This window comes from Dermacentor albipictus, chromosome 6 (genome assembly GCF_038994185.2).
Source record: "Dermacentor albipictus isolate Rhodes 1998 colony chromosome 6, USDA_Dalb.pri_finalv2, whole genome shotgun sequence".
Lineage (NCBI taxonomy): Eukaryota > Metazoa > Arthropoda > Arachnida > Ixodida > Ixodidae > Dermacentor > Dermacentor albipictus.
The window spans coordinates 97,265,314-97,287,073 of record NC_091826.1 but is presented as its reverse complement, the minus strand read 5'-3'; the positions used below and the strand labels follow the sequence as shown (position 1 = coordinate 97,287,073).

General features: G+C 43.2%; 1 protein-coding gene across 1 annotated transcript in view; it reads left to right on the top strand.

Annotated features, from left to right (window-relative positions):
• LOC135907489 (calcium-activated chloride channel regulator 1-like) overlaps positions 1 to 21,760 on the top strand; it is a 187,096-nt gene that overhangs the window by 12,255 nt on the left and 153,081 nt on the right. Inside the window, exons 2-5 of the mRNA XM_070541073.1 lie at positions 4,871 to 5,040; positions 6,722 to 7,019; positions 11,165 to 11,274; positions 13,246 to 13,419. Coding sequence (XP_070397174.1) covers positions 4,885 to 5,040; positions 6,722 to 7,019; positions 11,165 to 11,274; positions 13,246 to 13,419 — 738 coding nt within the window. The 5' untranslated portion in view covers positions 4,871 to 4,884. The remainder of the gene's footprint in view (positions 1 to 4,870; positions 5,041 to 6,721; positions 7,020 to 11,164; positions 11,275 to 13,245; positions 13,420 to 21,760) is intronic.

Below are 21,760 nucleotides of genomic sequence, written 5' to 3'. Positions count from 1 at the left end.
CTCCGTTTCCAGCCGCAGTTCCCAGCACCTCCATCAATATGTTACGGGGATGTTGCGAGTATAGAAACACTATATTTACAATATATGTACAAGCTGAGTCAGAGTAGTTAAGATGGCTGAACACCAACAACACGCAGCAGCCAGCGTCTCCGATATTTTTGTCCTCTCTCTTCTTTCATCCTTCCGTAACAATATGGTTCAGTAACTTCGAGGTTAATAAGAAACATAAAGATCAACTTAAGTACTGCGCGAAGAGTGTTGGAAAATAAAGTGAGCCGTAATATCACGACACAGGAAGAGAGCCGTGTGGATCAGAGATGAAACGGGCATAGCCGATATTCTTGTTGACAATAAGAGGAAAGAATGGATCTGGCACCCAAGTAATGCGCAGTATAGACAAATGGTGGACCATTAGAGTTGCTCAGTGGGTTCCAGTGGACGGGAAACGCAGCTGAGGGAGACAAAAAAAAGACTAGGTGAGGTGATGAAATTAGCATAATTGCTCGCGGAAGTTGGAATAAGCTAGCGCAAGACAGCGGTAACTGGAGATCGCACGGAGAGGCCTTTATCCTGCAATGGACATGAAAATAGGCTCCTGCTGTTGCCTATGATGCTACTGCCTTTTCGCATGCTACTGCCTCTCCTGATTATTAGTCCTCCGCGCTCTAGATTGAATGAGTTAGTGAATTCAGAAAACTTATTCGTGTGCTGAGTGAAAATGACACGTCAATTTTTTTTTTATTTTGCGCTATCATGCCTGAGGAAGACTGCCAAGTTTCTCAAAAAGTGTTCAGACTCTGTTCGGCCTTCACGACTTCACGCATTCCATTTTGCATTTATACAAAAATAAACTTGAATTGATATTTACGTTCAAAGCCGTAACCGAGGGACACATATAGTGGAGTGCTGTAAGTGCACGTATATTCACCGGTTCCATTACAGTCTCCAGGGCTGGCGTAATTTAAATGATCACCACTTCTTTGACCCACTCACGTTACTGGTACGATGCCTCAGTGAACGTATATTTGGCTCAGACATCATCCGGAATCTCTAATGCTATTCACGGTACGCTGGGAACAAGTGTCGAATCTACTAGACGGGTAATGATAAGGAGTGAGAATTAAGGCGCAATATCTCAGACACCTTGCTTCGCAGATGACATTACTAGGCTGAACTATAGTGGTGATGAAAGTGCAAAATTATTGAGGAACTTAGACGGCGACGTGAAAGGGTTGGGTTCAAGCTTAATGTGCAGTACAGAAAGGCAAGAGAAGGAAAATTCATAACCGGTATTCAGCGTCTAGAATATGTTTAAGGGCACGTTCTTCGAGGTAAGTTGTTTCCAACGTAAAGTGTTCGTGAGAAATCAGTTTACAAAAGAAAAATTGGGTTGCACTGCATACAGCAGGTATGAACAAGTAATGAGCAGAAGCCTACCGTAGTAATTTAGGAAACAATTGCATATTAAATACATTCTACCAGACTAACATACAACGCAGAGTCTTCAAAAAAGCTACGCATATCGCCACGAAGTAGAGATTCAAAAATTTTATGGCTAAGCATAGGAAAAAGGAGGCCGCGGCATCGCCGCCACCGCCCGTGAACAGGTGTTTCGCTTGCCACTGCCTGTCCTCATCATTACACCTCCGTCCCCTATTTTTCTCCTCTTCCTTTTCCCCTTGAGAATAGTAACAGGTTGGACAATCTTCAGTGTTTCCTTAATATGCTCTTCTCTCTTATTATATCCATTCGGCAATTAATTTCGCTTCACATGGATCCAGCATTGGCGTTGGACATGATTAAGTGCTCTCTAACTGGGTGTGGCCTGAAAAATTAACAAGTGCAAACTTGCAGTACAGCTTATGAGTAGCGCTCAGTCTTGATATTAAAAAAAAATGTACTGTTTTCCGGCAAATACTCTTTGCTTGGGCAATATAAATTCAGTCAATTTGAACTAGTTTGTACAGTATTTTATCGCGCTCTGAAGTTGAACAAGAACGGCATGGTTTTCGATGAAACGAATCGAAAACCGCGACAAGAAATGCTTCGGTTCGATACTCTGGTCCACAGAATCGACGCTGTGGTTTGTACGTCTAGACTCGGGGTGAACGAGACTAAAACACGTCTTTTCAGTAACATTGCCTACGTCATTTATCTACGAAAGGGAGAGAGCGCAAAGCGTGTATGCGCTGCGTCTGATGTGAGGAGAATTTTAAACAGTAATAAGAAATTATGTAAAAAAGTTAACGCAGCTTCGGCACAGCGGATCAGATAAGTTGTCCGTGCGCCTGATGAGCACCGCTCGCGAAGGTCCCATTAAGGCATGTCCGCGGGCCGCCCCGTGGAGGAGTTATTGGCTGCATTGGTGGTGTGCCATCGCCAGGCCGCTACTAGTTAAATGATTAAAGTTACGTTGTAGAAAAGACGAACCACCATAGGGGAGAGTGCTAGTGCGAAAGCTCGGGGAGCGTTAGGTTATGTCGCACTACGCAACAACCCTGCAAAATTATTTGTTTTGCTTACTACTTTTAGAATGGGAAACGTCGAGGTCACGGGTCTTCATTTTGCGAATTCAGAAGCGGCGTTCAGGCTATGGCGCTTAGCCTGGCGGTCTGGAGCCATGGCATCTATAACAGGAGGTTGGTTTACATGAGACTGCAGCTGTGGTGTCAGGAATGGTGATTGATGCGCCGAAGTGTCGCCTTCCTGTAACCCATGCATGATACGTTTATTTGGCTAATTCACGGAAACAGAGCTCGAGTAGTTGCAACATTGGGATTGTATAAACTGGCATGTATGTGCGAGCACACTACAGAGAGCCATTTCATACCGGGCCTGATGTTCCGGACCTTGACTCATTCGCCAACCGAAAAGTGCCTTTCAAGTTGTTGACTCGGGCACCGTAATAGAGTTTGCGCCAAAAAACACGTGAGGAGTTTCTCCTCAGCTGAAGACAAATAGCTGATCCATCGGCTCAAACAGCTGCAAAAGAATAGGGTTGCTGGAACTTCGCTTGTAGTGATGTGTTGCATGTAGAGGCTAGAAAGAAGTCCCTGAACGCAGTAGCAATAAAGAATCCCTTCGCATTCGCATTTTTCCGGTATACCAATGACATATGCATTTTAAGGCACTTTGATGGCTTTGATGGGAAGCCGTGCTCGAGGAAATTTGTTCGCAGAATGTCACAGAAAGGTGTTTCTCCAACAGATTTATTCAAGCTGCACAAAACATTCCAATTCGCTTGTCATGAATTCACCTCTGTTGTCTCGAACAGCGCCTCCAGATTCGACGGCGACTTCGTAAAATGCGTCTTAGCTTATACCGTCATCGCTTTACAAGCGACGGCGCAGTAAGTTGTTCTAGAACTGGCTGCACTTCGTATGGACCTGAAGGCGCTAATCGTCCATTTCGGCTCAAAAGTCCAGCATGACATTCTAATCTGCCTCAAATTGCTCTATCGTAGCCCTCCCCGAATTCCGCCTAAGAAAACAAGTGAACGCATACATCTATACGTTCTTTTCTGCCACAGCCAACATTATATTGTTCGATAAACAACTCTTTAAAAACGCATATTGTTCACTTTTATTTCTTGTAAGTTGCTGTCATTGTTTTGTTTATTGTTTCCTATTGCTGTATCTTAAACTTCTCCCCCTCTCTCTTCCCACTGTTTAAGTCATTTTCGTGTTTGCGTCGTCAATTAGACATGCGATTGCTGAATAGAAAATGGTCATGTTCACAAATTTTCTAATTTTTCTTTTATAATAAGCCGAATAATTTTCCCTTCTATATATTATACGCTGTATCCAAATGCATTACCTTGTAGATATGTTTTACTTAGAAGTGTATCATGTATTAAAACATATTGGTTGTTCTAGGGAACGGTAAATGAACATATACATATTAGTATTTTCACGAACTCTATTCTTGTTTTTCATTGGTGCGCGTATGCTATTGTCCACTGATTGTTACCGTGTAGTATCGCTAGGTTTCAATGGATCTAGTCTTCGAGTACACCAACAATCAATTTTCCATAAATTGTGCTGTGAGGGCTAACTCGCGACGAAGTGAAGCAGTCTTCAACCACTCCCCATACGTGTGCCGATCCCTAAGACAGTGCAATACCGGGCCAGCCTCCGGAGGAGATGCAGTTCAACATAAACATGCCCACTAGTCATCGCTTGGCTGGTAATCGTTCTTCAGAGCAGGAGAGCACTAAATTTTTTTTCGCTGCCTGCTTATCAGTTTTCATGGGTAGCGATACCGTATCTGGTCTGTTTTTGGGGTACAGATGGTCTCCGTGATGCCTTTTTTTTCTATTCTCAGGTTGAATCGTCCTCTTTTCACTGCTCGAAGATAGAAGACGACGGTCGAAGGTTCTTGTAGTTCTAGTTTATCGGATTCGAGTGAATCAAATGCAGCCTGGCGCATTGCTGATTCATTCAGTGCACCGGTGTTGATAGTGTTTGCCAACCTGGCTGCCACCAAGTTTGTTTTCTAGTCGAGGGCAGAAAGAATCTCCCAATAAGTAGGTCCTGCCAGAATCTCCGCATCACCATTTCTTCACCTGACAAATTTTCTTAATATTTTAACATGGTGAATTTTTGTTTAATTTATGAATTTACAACCATTGCAGTTTGGTCGAGCTTAAACATTTTCGGATTGCGTTTGTAGCCTAATTAATGTCTATGTTGCATGAATTCTTGCCCATATGCAATAAGAGTTCGAAGCTACATTAGCCCATTTCGTAGTTAGAGATCAAATGGAAGATGTGGGATAAGCGTGCAGAATATGAAGGTTTGAGATAACCGAGAAAACTGTTGGTAAATCAATGGTTAAAATGTTTCCGTATGTTTTGTCACTTCCGTTGCAGAAGAAGCCCTTGTCATGTTCGATCGTCTACTGCTAGTGCTAGCCTTGTTTTGTCTCCTGGGCAACGAGAATGGACTTGAAATCGACAGAGCAGACGGAGGATACGTTAATCTCCTCGTCTCGATCCACCCGGACACACCACCAAATGAAGTGATTGTCGACAACCTGAAGGCATGTGCGAAATTCCGAGCAATATTCTACGCTACTTGTTAAATAATGTTGTCAAATGGGGTACTCAACCATGTTCGACCACAAATGACATACTGTTTTCATTTGTATTTTTACCAATTCCTCCTCGTGTGACCTTTGTGTAAAATTGTATTGGGACAGCTGTAATCCATCATTTCGTACTCTGATAGATTCGTGTTCTCTTTATTGCCCATTGTCACTTACAATATGCCTGTACAGAATAATGAAAAGAGATAGTACAGTCACGCGACCTTTGCGCAACCACAGTGCACATTTCTCCGAATCCGTGTCTTTCCAGCACGTCTTTTGTCTCTTCTCAATGCCGGTAACTTTTACTCTGTTTTTCGAGCAATGCCCACCTAAGAACACTAGGGCATGCGCTCACATCTTGAAAGTTAGCAAAACTAAGGGACCCTCTGCGCACACATGGAATGGATCGATGTATGGACTGACGCTATGAGCGTCACCTTCGAAACGAAAGTCTTGGTGGCGTCACTGTTTCTATAATTTTGCCTAAAGTGTTATCTTTTTCTACAGAGAAAAAGCTTTCCAGTATTAAACATTCTAAGTTACTACTAGGAGCGTTGTTTTTAAAGGCAACAGTTGTTTCTGGCTACCTACTTTTGTGCTATCAAATATTCGACCGGTATTTGCAAAGCTCTCTTGCGGGCATGTTTACTTTGCCCTTTCTATCACTGAACACAGCGCCTTTAAGGAAGCTACCTGAGTCTAAACCGACTAGCGGGTAGATGTCTTTTCATTCTAGTAAATTATGTTCCATAATTTTCCTAACTATACCACTGCAAACGCGTCTTTTTTGCATAGTGTAAGTCATTTCCTAACTACGCGTTCTAAGGCATCATTGAACTCGCTTGTAAAAGTAGAGAGCCTCACTTTGAATTATCATAGGTTGTTTTCTTCGTTATTTTGTTTTAACCCCTTAGTTAGGTAATTATAGCTGGTTTCTTTTGCATTTTCGCCACATCTAGAACATTGTGTCAGCATTTTTGAATTTGTGTTTAACCTTCCTTGGTGCCAAGTTGCTTATCTAACGCCCGCATACGTGCTGGTAAGCTTCATTTCCCGTTTTCCTCCACTGTGCATCAATATCATTTTGCTATACAAATACTTGGACATTCTCTCAACCCATTTATTTCATGTTCTTGAGTCGTTCGTTGAAATGAATTTTGCTCTGAACTTCGGGACTTCAACAACTTTCCAGGCATTATAACACCCTGTGCGAATTTAACTTTAGTATTCGCGCGAGCGTCCAATTCGAGGCACTCCACTCACCCTAGGTTGATGTCAATTTGAAGTTGTACCTCTGATTTCAAGCAAATAGCCGAATTTACAAAAATGTCTTGCAGCTATTATACCTTCAGGCTGTTGTTCTTTATAACACCCTGTGCGAATTTAACTTTAGTATTCGCGCGAGCGTCCAATTCGAGGCACTCCACTCACCCTAGGTTGATGTCAATTTGAAGTTGTACCTCTGATTTCAAGCAAATAGCCGAATTTACAAAAATGTCTTGCAGCTATTATACCTTCAGGCTGTTGTTCTTTAATGAATGTAAAACCTACGGTGGATGTACCCATAAGCGGTCGTGAAATCACAAAACTCATTTGCTACTTGCCAGAAAAAACGCTGTGTTGTATCATGCAGGCTCTCCTGCAATCATCGTCGGAGCTCCTGCACGAGGCCACCGGTGGTCTGGTTTTTATCAAGCAAGTCATTGTGGAGTTACCGAAAACGTGGCCGCAGAGGATGACAGCTCGAAGCGAACCTAAATGGTTGTTCTCAAAGAGCGATGTCCGTGTTGAAGCTTTAAAGAGCGGCCACAAAGAAGATTCCTTCAGTACAAACCTACGAAGGAGGTGTGGGCAACGCGGCGACTTCATTCGTGTTTCACCCGACGTTCTGGCTGAGCTGAACACAACAAAGAAGGCCCTTAACGACGCAAGTACGGCACTGTTCTACCCATTTTCGAACAACAACGTCATAGTAGTAATAGACTACTACTACGACGACTACTACTACTACGACTAGTACTACTACTACTGCTACTACTACTAGTACTACTACTACTACTACTACTACTAATAATAATAATAATAATAAAATTTATTGCCACCAAAAAGCCACAAGGACATGCAAAGGCCGTCTTGCAAAGACCTTCCTCATCGCTTGAGAGGCTTTGAAACCTAGAAAGTCATTCGACAGGCCTGACTTTTGCACGCACAGCTCAATTATTTCCTGGGTTTCGTCACTGAAATCCTAGAGGCTGGTCATGATAAATTAATCGCCAGCGAGGACCCTCTCCACTTCGATGAAACAGCTCGAGTCCACGTCACAAACGAGAAACTTCAGAAAAGCACACACAACTCCAGGTGAAACAGGCGCTGTGCACCTCGACGTTGTGGGAATATTTGTTTAAATTGACAGTTCGCCTGTATCGGTAACGAATTCTAGAGTCTCCAATTGCCGACGAAGTGATATTTACAAACACTAGGAAGAAAAGAGGATCAGGAACGGATTATTCGAGAATTCCAGCAGTGACCTTTTAGCAAAAGAGTTTTGTCTATTAATGCACACGAATCACGGTCGATTGCTTGAGCAATTAGATAACCGGACAGTGATAAAAGAATGTATGTCCATTTGAGTGAAATACGTTACTGACGTGGCGTTGTGGCGATGCCCTCTGCCCGGCGGCAGCATCTGGCACGCCACTCTCGCCGCAGGGGTCCCGTTCCGCTCGCTCTCCTCCATCGAGGCCCAAGCCAGCAAACACGTGACAACGTCACGAGCGGTCCCGTTTAGCTGCGACGGGCGCCATCCGGTTTTTCGCTCAATGTGACATTTTACGCTGTGGCATCAAAAATATTCGTAATAATAATAATAATAATAATAATAATAATAATAATAATAATAATAATAATAATAGTAACTGGGAGAAGAAGAACCAGATAATAATTTATGTGATGAGCCTAGGGACAGCACTCTGGGCGTAGTTCTGAGGTGCACCGAAAAAGAAAGGGCACCAATGGAATGTCACAAGGAAAAGTTAAGAGAATACTATTAGCAAAAATTAAGCTTCATAAAAAGGTGCACAGTGAGTACCATTATCGCAACGACACGCAATTCGGAGACCGTAAACATGTGCGGAAGGAGGGAGAAACTGAGATAGCAGGAAAGGAGCGTTACTGGAAACAAGACTGACGAATAAGTCTGAAGCACGTTACAGAATGCAAACAACAATCCTTGAACGATATGAAGATGGAGAAAGTGCCACTTGCATGCACTTTCCGTTATTTGGAAGGGCGAGTGTCTGATGAAAGACGCATAAGCGTGGAAAGGTTTATGTTCCTTGGGAGTCTTCGGTGGAACCTGCAGGAAAAAAAGTTAGTAGTTCCGAATTTTTCATGAGAATCGAACAAACAATGACACCAAGGACAAAATAGGGAAATAACTTGTACTTACTAGTCGAAATAAATAAATGATAAATTCATGGCCATGAAAGTGGAAGATAATATACCTTCCGCAGGCGAGGAAGCATTGCACGTCTTCGAATTACGCGTAATGTGAAGACGTAGAATCGTTCCTCTCCTGCAGCAATTGTTTTTTCATCCACTTTTATTGGCTTTTATCCAAGCTAACATAACAAAGTCTGGTTTTCAAAGAAATCAAAATCTGCTCATTTAAGTAGACCTATTTAAAGAATGAGCATGGGTAAAACCGCAGAGCACAAAAGTGATCAATATTGTCTATATTCTTAAGTATTTTAATATGTTCAGCGTAAAGAAGGAGTGATGACTTCTCTATTGCTGACGGAACTTCACTGATGAAACTTAAGAGCAGCAGACCTGGAACCTTCCGAGACGCCACTACATAATGAATAGAAAAAAGAAGACTCATCATTGACACTCAAGAAGCATGACCTATTAAGGCATTATATGCGTAGTACAGTTACAACCAGGTTCTAAAACAGTAGGGGAAGATAGACTACGCCTACGATTTCGTTAAGGCCGCAGTACACAAGCATCATCTCGCTCCCTTCGCGTGATGGGGGAGGAAATGTGCGCAATAAAGATGACAAGATTTGTGTTAGTACAACGGCCAGAAAGAAAAATCATGCTACTTGGGAAGGAGGACACTATTTACACTTCACAACAATGTACAACGCTTGGAAGTTGGAGAAAGAAATGGGTTGATAGTTTGTGAATACGGTTTTGTGGTTGGATTTAAAGACAGGAAAAACGCGATCGGTTTTCCGAGCGCCCGAGAAAGTCAATATATCCGGACATTTCATAAAAATACCACAGGTACAAAGATACAGCTTTAGGCTTTGATAATAGTGCGCAGGGTGCCATGTGGGACGCAGGGTGAAGATGGATGCCGATGCCTCAGGCATTCATGATGAGACATTCTTCAAAGAATTCCGAGCTGTAAATTCCAATAGAAGAGCTCGGCTGGTGGATAGGGCCTTTAGCTGGCAGTTCATATACAGAAATATTGAGAAAAGCAGACTGGTTGCACTTCTCCACTGCAGGGGTGGAGTAGACGGATACAATCACCACATTTGCTGCAGCGCATGCGATGTTGTCAAATACTCTGTCATCTGGCTAGAGGCGCTCCTCTCGAATTTTCTGCATAAGACTTGTGATACCCCTAATGCAGGTAATGCAGGTTATTACAGTGGAAGTACAGGAGGTGATATTTTCAAATCGATTTGTTAGGCTCAGAAGTTTTGGTTTTTCATTCTTCCTGCGTTGAAAGTATACCACATCACGAGGGTCATAATATGCATGTTAGACATAAAAATGGTGGCAGAGGTCGGTCGAATGGAAGGTATAGCGCAGGAGCGAACTAAATGCGGGAATGTAATTTCCTTGCCAGATAGCAAAAAGGATGGTGCCATGACACATTTCGCTTAAAATATTTCTGCGTGTATTTGCTTATTTCCAAGGCAATTTGGTAGCTGCTTTTTCAAGCTATCGTATTCGTGAAATCCGGGCTGCCAACGACACTGCTTATAATGCACAGCGCTCGGTGATTACAACGCGATACGCAGAGCGTATGGCTGCCGCCACTTATTGCGCTGCCAGTGGGCTCTAGGGACATCCAAAAAACGCAGGGTGGGAGAATGTTGTTGTTAATAGAAAATGTAGTGTTTCAGTGCAAGAAGCGCGTTGTCCATGCGGGATGTAGTTTAAGACTAAAGTGATCATGGTAATTTATCATGTCTCATTCTTGGAAGTGCATAGCGGTTGTTGCGATCAACCTTGAATTCTGAATGAAGGAAATCACAAGCATTTTTGTAAAGCAAATGTGCGCTATAGAGAAAACCTATGTTCGGTAAGACATTTTTCCGGTACCTGTGTCAGTGCTTCGTAAATAGGGTAACGACGTACCACATGACGTCTTCTAAAGAAATACGAATTTCATAGGCAAAGTCCAAATACCCTAGTTATCTAGACACCAAAGAGGTTTCCCAGATAATTTAATTATAGAACCAGAAGTATAGATAAGTGCCCCCTACAGTTCCACAAGACAGCTAATGAATGCGGAAAAATAGAAAAGTTCATAGTGAACGTATTTGCTATTCAATAACTCTTTGCAAAGCCATCATTAGCCAATAAAAATCAACTTGTTATGCCATGGTTTGTGATTGTTCTTTGCGTGTTTTCGTGTGTTTAAAACACGCAGCAGTCCATAAATCAAACAAGTACATCATATCTGCATTGTTCTTTCGCGTAGCTACATTGTTGCCATACAATTTAGCTCATTCTCAGCAGGTAAATTAGACATCTCCAGTATAACCACATGTGTGCACTGGCATATTTAAACCATGAGAATGAGTGGACATGTTTGTTGCAGAATTCGTAGGAGTATAAATACAGCATATGGTTTTGACCGTGCAAATCAGAGTATCCCTTGTTTTAATCAAGTGGTTACGTCTTGTATGGAAAAATGAATGTGTTAGTTGGAAAATGCAGCTGTGGTCACGCGCTCACCGCAATTGCGCTGACTGCCTACTCCATTTAAAAATCCCCCCTCTCAAAGCCGCATCTGGTAAATAGTGTTTACTAGAATTCTTTTGCATTTCAGCCTACGCCTTCCTGAATGAGTGGGCCCGTTTCCGGTATGGCGTGTTTTATGAGTACGGGCGCTTGGGACACAAGAAGTACCCTCTGTCCTACTGCCCGTGTTGCAATAAGGTGGGTACCCAGCATTTTATTTGTTTGTGTAGCGCATTGCATTACTTCTATATTAGGTCAGCTTCACTATTCAGTATAGGGAAGAAAGCAGACGACCCAATCAAGTATATAGAATTACCTCTTAATAAGTGCGTGTACTGGAGCCAGATCACTTATTGACGCCCTTTGAGGGTCCCTCTGACAACTGTCTTGTGTTTGGCATTCATCGCACACTAAATCTGCAGGCTTGCTGTCATGCATACAGATCCATGGACTCGAATTCTCCACAGCAGTTGCTGGCGAAGCAGGCAAAAAAGTGCGCAAATGAATCCTCACAGCCGCCATTTCCCTGCCACACATCGTCCTGCGGAGCTTGCAACGGCACGGCTTAGTGTTTGTTATTTCTGTCTGAGAGATAGTGTTTTATGCTCCATTCTAGATATTCGTGGAGCAAGGGAAAAGTGGCAGACCTAGTAATACTTGTTACTTGGGTACTCGGTTCATATTGTACTACGGACTATAGGAACTATGACCACTTAGCGCAAATCGACAAAAATTCATAGAGAAAGGGACAAGGTGACCACTTTAAGAACTCTTATTAGTGCCACCTGTAGAAGAAAGCTAACTCAGTAAGACTTGCTTTCACCTTGTCCCTTTCTTCCCTTCTTTTTGCCGATTTCTGCTAAGTGACCATAGCTCTTATAGTCTTTAGTACAGTATGGCAGACATACTTGTCTGGCCGCGCGTATGCCTAGGTTGAAAACGGTTTCCTATATTTAATCGCTGCAATGGGAATGCGTTAGTACAGTGAGCAGAGCAACTGACAAGCTATTCTAAATTTCAGTTTGAAGACCACGCGACGTCATGGGTTTTATTCTGCTAAGCACCGTTCTCAATCTGAGGTGACCGGGTGACCACGCCCCTCCCCCCCCCCCCCCCGTTTTCCACACCGCCGTAAACCATCTCGCTACTCAGCGAGATGGTTTACGCCATTTCGAATGTGATGTCTCTGCACTCTTGCCTTTCAATAACAGCGCTTTCAATGATGTGTCCAATTAGTTAAAGTCCGCGTATCACTGAAGGATGAAAAGCAGAGAAAGAGAGTGAGAGGCGGAGGGATTAAGAAGAAAGCTTGTCTACTTGCGATCAACGACCAAGTTGTGAACGTGGGGAAGGGTGGCGAAATGTCGCAAATTAACAAATCTAGGATAACGAAGCAAATTAGTGCATGTAACTAGCTGGGCTACGCAGCGTAAGCTACCACCACCGCTCCAGAACGTTCATCCTTAAGGTGCAGTGTTAGCGATGGGCAGGCATGTAAACATTCTCGTTGTCAGCATGTGATTGCGCCGCCATAATTGTAAATAATTCAATCGCCCCATTTTGAATCCACTTTCAGCCAATGAGCGCATACATTTCCTCCTACACCAGCCCTGATACACTGCCCTGTAACTACAACACAGTAACCATGTATTTTTCATATCCCTTTCGGAGCTCTCAAACGAAGTAAACATTTCAATAAGAGATAAATTCCTCCAGACGCTAGGTTGCTTGTTTCTTCACGGATCTTAAACATTTGCGACTGGAAACGTTGCCCTAACAAATGTTTAAAATATTCTTAGTAAATAAATTTGTAATTATAGGCTATTGCTGGCATTCACCAACGATACGATGTAAAATATTGGCACATATTACGTGACGCAACCACTATACACTGCACAATATTATACTATAACGCCCATCTTTAACGCACTAAACTTCCAGTCAATGTATAAAGGGTCAGGTATTTGTTTCAGAAATCTTATTTTGTAATTCCTGTCATTACCTGGTTCCATATGCCACAGAAGCAAAAAAAATATTTTATAAGACTGTCCCACGTAATAAATTTTTTTCGCGTAACTGCAATGCATAAATTCGTTTACAGGCCCATAGATATTAAAATATGTCTGTGATTTAGAATATGCTGGCATAACATCCTCCATTTACTTCCAGAAAGTGGTACGTTGGAACTCGTGCTCTGATAAAATTGTGCATGCCATTGTTAATCCTAACATTTGCGAGTATCACGACGGCTGTTATGCCACGGAAAAGTGCCTGGTCACGATTACTCAACCAGAACAAGACCCCATTGAATCATCGCTCATGTTCCTACCGCGCCTCGACAACGTAAGTTTTTTGAAGTTACTTCTGTCATGTATGACCTCTTAATTACAGCGTAAATGATGGTTAAAAAGCTCATTAAAGCATTGTTTTCCTCGTGGACGCAGCAGCAAAAGGCGAAATGTGTAATCTTCGCGTCTCTTTTATTTGGACACTTATTGCTGCCAGCCAAGATACTTCATGCTTTTAGGGTTTGTGCATCGTGTTACGTGTATGTCTAAAACACTAGTCAAGCTGGGCTATTCTCTGAGCCACGCTGAGTGGCCTCCCATGGCACGATGCTTAACCTGCCTACTCACTAGTAAGCGCATTGCGTCAATGGTGATAAATAAATATAAGCGTAACCTCGCTGAACGGCAAGTGTAAGATAGGCGTAGCATTATGTTGTGCTCAGCACAGTGCGGAAATTGTTGTTTGGTAATTTTGTTTGGGGGCTTATGGTGATGTGTAGTAGGGGCTATTCATTTTTATAGGCGTGAGAAATAAGAGCTAAAAGAAGCACATGTTTTTATTTTTAAATATATACATTCCGTACCACGCCGACCGCCATATAATACTACGCTAATAGTTGGCAGTCCCCGTTCAGGGAGGATCAGCTTAATTTTTCTACGCAATGCCCGGTCCGGCATAACCAACCCGTTGATGCCGTCATCGCCAGTGGATGGTGAACGGCTGCCTGTGCATGCCTAAATATAGCACGATTGGTAAATGCTCTCAATTTTGGTACCGTTTAGTAGCCTTCCATCCTCACTGGAATTAACCAAGGCGTCCCATCCCCCTTGCTATCCTCCTTTAGTGCTAGCTTAGGCATTTCTGGCCTCGGTTTAAGGCTTCTTTTCTATATCTAGCATATAAGGAACGACTAAACTTGGTGGGCTCGTATAATTTTTTGCGTTGATGCGCCTGTTCTTTTCGAGTAAAATGGGTCGTTTGTTACTTTACGCCGCATGTCAACCACCAACCGCACACACAAGGAGGTAAACTGCGTATTCTCGCCTTGTATTAGCAGTGCCATCAACTTGTCGCGAACAAGTTGATGTCATCGCTCTGATTTATTAAAGGCATTTGATAGGGTTAGCCATACCAATCTAATTGAGAAGATTTATGGGTATAATGTAAATTCAAAAATTATTAAGTGGATTCAGGCTTACTTACACAACAGACAACAATTTGTTGAAAGAGATGGCCAGTGCTCCTCTTTCTTTCCTTTGTCATCAGGTGTACCTCAGGGCTCGGTTCTGGGTCCAATTTTGTTCCTACTGTATATTAATGATATCGCAACTGATGTACATCCTATGATTGAAGTGCGGTTGTCTGCCGATGACTGCGTCCTGTTTTGCCGCGTTAAGAGTGTTTCTGATCAAGAACGACTAACTGATGCTTTATGTCGAATTTATACCTGCTGTGAAAAATGGCGTATGTAAATCAATTTTGATAAATCTGTTTGCATGACAGTTACGAATAAGAAAATTTCATTGATGTTTTTGTACGCTGTAAATAATAATGTAATTAAGCGTTCCACAAAGCTGAAATACCTTGGCGTAACAATCACTAGTAACCTCAACTGGAATGAACACGTCGAAAACATATGTGGATCAGCCTAGCGCAAGCTTGGTTTGTCACGGCGTAATTTGAGAGATGCTGCACCAGATATAAAACTTAAGGCATACACCACTATTGTTTGACCAAATTTAGAGTATGCTCTTATAAGTTGGGACCCTCATCAGCTATACATAACAGATAAATTAGAGCGCATTCAGCGAATGGCGGTTAGGTTTATTTTTTCTGATTACGACAAAATGCACTCGGTAACCTCTATGCTCACCAGTGCTGGTCTAACTACGTTGGCTGTGCGCAGGAAAATCGCACGCTTTAAGTTTTTATATCAACTCTATAACAATAAGCTGAACTTTAATTCCAATTTGTATTTAAAGCCTCCTGGAAGGGTTTCACCACGAACTAACCACCATTGGGCCATAACGCCTTATGTGCCAAGAGCTGATGTCTTTAAGCACTCTTTCATTGTCAAGACAATTGTTGAGTGGAATAACTTGAATTCTGGCGTGTTTCCGAGCAATAACATGGTTGCCTCTTTTGAAGAAAACTTGACTCCGTTCTTGCGTGAACTTTTTGCTCTGTGTTCCCACCCTGTAACAGCACGGCAGGGCTCACAGTATTGGAAATAAATAAATAAATAAATAAATAAATAAATAAATTAGGAAACTGGTTTTCTAGCGTTACACGGCATTTTTTGACCTACTGGCCAAATAACGCTACGCATTAAAATAAACTGTGGCCATCGGCATGCCGTAGTTATACCAAGGCGCATGCAATTCACAGCAGCTTAATGAAAAGATCAAGATAGCGTGATTCACTAGGCTACAACAATCACTATCACTAGATAACAACAATCACTAGTAACCTCAACTGGAATGAACACGTCGAAAACATATGTGGATCAGCCCAGCGCAAGCTTGGTTTGTTACGGCGTAAATTGAGAGATGCTGCACCAGATATTAAACTTTAGGCATACACCACTATTGTTTGACCAAATTTAGAGTAATGTCTTATAAGTTGGGACACTCATCAGCTATACATAACAGATAAATTAGAGCGCATTCAGCGAATGGCGGTTAGGTTTATTTTTTCTGATTACGACAAAATGCACTCGGTAACCTCCATGCTCACCAGTGCTGGTCTAACTACGTTGGCTGTGCGCAGGAAAATCGCATGCCTTAAGTTTTTATATCAACTCTATAACAATAAGCTGAACCTTAATTCCAATTTGTATTTAAAGCCTCCTGGAAGGGTTTCACCACGAACTAACCACAATTAGGCCATAATGCCTTATGTGCCAAGAGCTGATGTCTTTAACCACTCTTTCATTGTCAAGACAATTGTTGAGTGGAATAACTTGAATTCTGGCGTGTTTCCGAGCAATAACATGGTTGTCTCTTTTGAAGAAAACTTGACTCCGTTCTTTGCGTGAACTTCCCACCCTGTAACAGCACGGCAGGGCTCACAGTGTTGGAAATAAATAAATAAATAAATAAATAAATAAATAAATAAATAAATAAATAAATAAATAAATAAATAAATAAATAAATAAATTAGGAAACTGGTTTTCTAGCGTTACACGGCATTTTTTGAACTACTGGCCAAATAACGCTACGCATTAAAATAAACTGTGGCCATCGGCATGCCGTAGTTATACCAAGGCGCATGCAATTCACAACAGCTTAATGAAAAGATAAAGATAGCATGATTCACTAGGCTACAACACAAGCAACAGAAAGCGTCCGTATGACGTTATTTTCACCACTATGCAGGAATCGTCTGTGGCTTCTGGTACTAGACGACAAATGCTTTGTTTTAACTTAAATGTCAAGCTTTTATCTCTGAGTCATCTGACTTGTTTCATGTCTCTGGCCGGTTATATGGGCTGATCCCCACATAGTGCAGTACAAGAAAAGCAACTAAGGCAGATAAAGGACCCGCGCAATTGAGAGTAATGAAACATGACGAATGAAAATTAACAGAATTGTGCACCGAAAGAAACTACGTCAAAACTAAAAATGAGCCATTACACCATTGCGTCCCTTCTGAAGCTGCTTTCCATTCAATGCTGGCACCGCTTGCTCCAAATCATATATATATATATATATATATATATATATATATATATATATGGCGCCAAATTATGCAAATATCTTTATGGCATCTTTAGAAATACCCTTCCTCGCAAACTCGGCCGCAAAACCAATATTGTATAAGCGATTCCTCGATAACCTTTTCTTTGTGTGGGCCGACAATGAACAACGTCTCTTAGACTTCATTTCCAATTTCAATTCTCTGCACCCGTCAATCTGCTTTACGTACAACTTCTCCCAAAATAGTACTCACTTCCTCGACGTCACTCTTTCACTGAGTGGCGGTCGCATTTCCACGTCCCTATACAAAAAGCCGACAGATCGTCAACAATATCTGCATTTTTATAGTAGTCACCCCCATCACTGCAAAACAGGCATTCCCTACTCCCAGGCCCACAGATACAGAAGAGTCTGTTCCCAATCTGCGCAATTTGAGCGACGCGGAGGAACTGAAATCTGCTCTCATACGCCAAAAATATCCTCCAAAAATAGTAGACGATGCGATTGAACGCGCCCGCAGTTTAGATCGAGCACAGATAATGGGAGAAAAGGTTAGCAATACCAATACACAATCAGATCCAAACTTGGTCCTCACATACACTACCAGTGATCCGTGGGTCAATGCCATTCTCACCCGCTATTTTAATATCATGAAACAGAGCATCCGACTCGCTACTATCTTCAAGCAGCGGCCTCGGGTGGTGTGTAGAAGAAACAAAAATTTAAGCGATTTGTTAGTCAGGGCGAGGACACAGAAGTCAAACACGCCCAAGGGCTGTCGACCGTGTGGGAAACCTCGTTGCAAGGTATGCCGTCACATGACAACAGCAGACACGGCTGAAGCATCGAACTCGCCCTTCGTATATAAAATTACCGAAAATCTTGACTGTGATTCCAGTAACGTCGTGTACAAAATTCGATGCGAGGTGTTTAAGCAGGAATATATCGGCCAAACAGAGACCCCTTTCCGCCGGCGGTTTAACAATGACCGCGCGCATGTGAAAAGTCTCCCCAATTTACCCTTCTCCAGGCACGTTCGGCTGCCAGATCACTCCTTTGAACGCGTGAGCGTTGTGCTCCTGCAATCTGGTTTCCAACACACACGTGCACGCGAGTAGAGAGAATTTTTTTTTCATCCATAAATTTGGAACTTACACTAAAGGAATTAATGAGAGTCCGGGGCGGCTGACGTGCCTCCGGGATATGCCGTGAAAGCGTATGGGAAACGCGAATACATGCTCTGTACGCTAAAATTCAGACGCTGGCTATTCACTGCTTGCTCACCCCTCCGCATGGGCCTCAAGGGGGCGAGCGGAAAACCAATAAATTCAGTTTCCTGGACCCCGCCACTGAAGTGGTCATTCTGAGTGACTTATTGCCCTTCTTGAAATACGCACGTGCTGACTTGATGTCAGTTGTCTGTTAAACGTTCAAAAATTGGACCACAAGGAGGCTATTTAACTCGACTCCCTAAATCTAAGTCTATGGGCGCACTTGCTTTGCGAATCCCATGCATATATTCTTTTTTGGAACTATATTTTTTTCTTTTTTTTGCACCGTAGCTGGACCACAGAGTTGCCAGAACGGGCCGTGCCTTGTATATGTGTACTGTGACGCGGTGTTTCTTTGTAAAAGTTGCCGCTCTTCTGTCTTCCTTCTGGGCCCCTTCTCTATTGTGCCCCCCGCCACCCGATTCAACTTGCCCTCTCTCCCGCTACAACGGCAGCCCACGCACTGGTGCTGCGGAGCGACCGCTTTCTCCCTCCTTGCCTCGGGTGCACGGGAACCTAGCTGCCGCTACTTCCCGCCCTCCTCCCTCTCCGTCTTACGTCTCCCTCCTCCTGTGTGCTTTTTTCTTTTTCTTTCCGTTTCCTTTCTTTTTACTTTTTTTCCCTCACTGACCTCCTTGCTCCACATACATGTGACTCCGCCTTCCTCTTGCCCTGCATAGCTGCCAAAGGCCGCTGTGAATCTGCCAAGGCGCCGAAAATCAATCGCTGTCACAACTGTTCCTCTCGGTTTGATGTATGTAAGAACGACCGGGCACCCGGTCTGGTGTCTTCACTGCAGGGCCGAAGGGCCGAACTGCCACTTTTTTTCTAAACCCTGACGAAGATCGGTCCACCGATCGAAACTGTCGAAATTAAATACTTGTTCTGTTTGCCTCGTAGCACCACTCAAGTTCTTTACGTTTGAAAGGTAGCCTGAAGAATCCCTCTTTCCCTACTATATATATATATATATATATATATATATATATATATATATATATATATGTGTGTGTGTGTGTGTGTGTGTGTGTGTGTGTGTGTGTGTGTGTGTGTGTGTGTGTGTGTGTGTGTACATTGGTGGTGAAAACGAACGCCGTGTGGTGAAGCCATATCGCCACGGCTCCGCTGGTATCGAAGCTCACGCTTGTCGAGGTCCGTTCGGTTCTGAGAAAAAAGCCGCACGTCCGCCTTAAAATGGATGCATTGATTTCGATAGCAAATTCCGTGACGGCTAAACAAATTATTAATGAAGCGGTCTGCGCTGGACGCATGAAAGAAGACGAAGGAAGGTGCTAGGGGAGAAGTGAGAAGGAAGAAGTTGGAATAAAATGGCGGACGACACCCGTCTCACTTAGATGATGTCATTTCTGTTGCCGTTCTAGTTAGGAACGCTACATTTTGGCGCAGCCGACAGTTTTCGAATACCAGCGATGCGGGTGACGTTTTTCGTCGACCAGGCGTCATCAGAGTCTGTTGTGTTCACCCGATACCAAGTGCACGGTGAGCCAGCGATGGACCTTCCTCTTGAAGTTAGTTCTACCGCGCTGATCAACGTGGTACTGCAACAAGCTGCAATCAGCCGCCAAGCCCTCGTGCAAACAGGATCGGTGACAGTGAATCTACAACTGCAGACACTGAGCGAACTCGTTCTGGAACCCATACGACGTGGCACCCTCAAAGAGGAAACGCCTGCCGGGAAGGTGAGCCTAGACTTGAGTGTTATGGAACTGCAAAGGAACATTATACAACAGATCGAAATAATGAGAACTTTCGTCCAAGCGCTTAGTCGAGAGCAGTCAGCACGAAGTATTGTTGAACCAGATGTTTTTGAAGGAAAATCGCAAAATGCACACTACTGGCTGTGTTTTTTTCGAGTACGCCTGTGACAAGAATCTGTGGCACTCCGACGACACAAAGATTTTGCATATGCGCCGCTATTTGGGCGGTATAGCCAGAAAATGGTATGACGTGCAACTCATGGATTATGGAACAACATGTTGGGAACTGTGGAAAAGCAACTTTTTAGGGGCTTTCGAAGGCAACGCAGTAGAAAGATGGGATGCGGCACTGCGGTTCAGTTATGCAGGTGGCTCTCTGCTTGAGTACTGTCTTGAGAAGCGTCGCCTGTTGTATTCTGCAGAACCGAAGCTGTCGTCTTCTGCTGTTGTAGCTTTGATAACGCAAGGGTTGTGTATCGAGATCCGTTGTCATATCCAGCTCAAAGGTCCAAGAACGTTTGATGACCTTCTGAACTTTCTACAGACCTCAGTGCCAAGAATTACATCGAGAAGACAGCCAGATGGTAGAACAGAGCAACTTGATTCCAATCTAGAGTCGTTGCCGTCAACTGAATGTGAACACAGCTTCATAAACAAATCTCTGGGAAGCGTAAATCATGACTGTGAGGATGGTGAAGAACCAATTACCGCAGTTCACGGCAACCTACTTCCACATAATCTGTCTACCGTGCATCTCAAGCCCCAGAAAAAGAGCTTCAGTGAGACAGTATATTTGGTGTCGTCAAGCTTATTGTACGCCCCCATTAAGGTAGATGGCATTGAAGTGAAGGCTCTCGTTGACAGTGGAGCTTCGGTATCCATTATCAACAAGACTCGAGTGGATGCCAGTCGTCTGCACGCTGGTAGAACATTGCGTGTCCAAGCCTACGATGGGTCAGTGACCATGCATAGCGAATGGGTAACCCTGGCTATTGAATTTCAAGGAAATGCTATTACCAGTGACGTATTGGCCATTCCCAATGTCACCTACGATTTTCTTTTGTCCCGTCCAGACATTAAAAAACTTAAGATGAACCTCTATTGGGATGACAAGGTAATGACCGAAGACACGATAAGAACAGAAGACCCTGGTGAAGAACCTAGTGTATCAAGGCTAATTTTTCACCACGAAGACATCAAGACTAAGTACCCAGAGCTTATATGCATAGGAAGCTACCCTCCAGCAATGAAATCCCATGTCGTTCCTTTCGAGCTCGCAGATAAAACAGTGGTTCGTAGAGCCCCCTATAATATGTCCAGAGATAAAAAGGTGTGGCTGAAAAAGGAGTTGCAAGAAATGTTAGACGCAGGTATCATCCGGCCTTCTGTATCCCCATTTGCTTCTCCTATCACTATTGCCCCTAAAGAAGACGGGACATTCCGCCTCTGCACAGACTACCGGGCTCTCAATCGTCAAACTGAATTGATACCTTATCCAATGCCGAGAATCGACGACATCATTGACGAAACCGGTGGTTGCCATTGGTTTTCACGAATAGATCTCTGCAAGTGCTTTTGGCAGATTCCACTAAGTGAAGAAACGAAGAAGTACACCGCGTTCATAACCCCATTTGACTTGTTTGAGTACAACCGCCTACCATTTGGTTGGAAAAACGCCCCTGCGTGGTTTCAGAAGATTATGACGGAC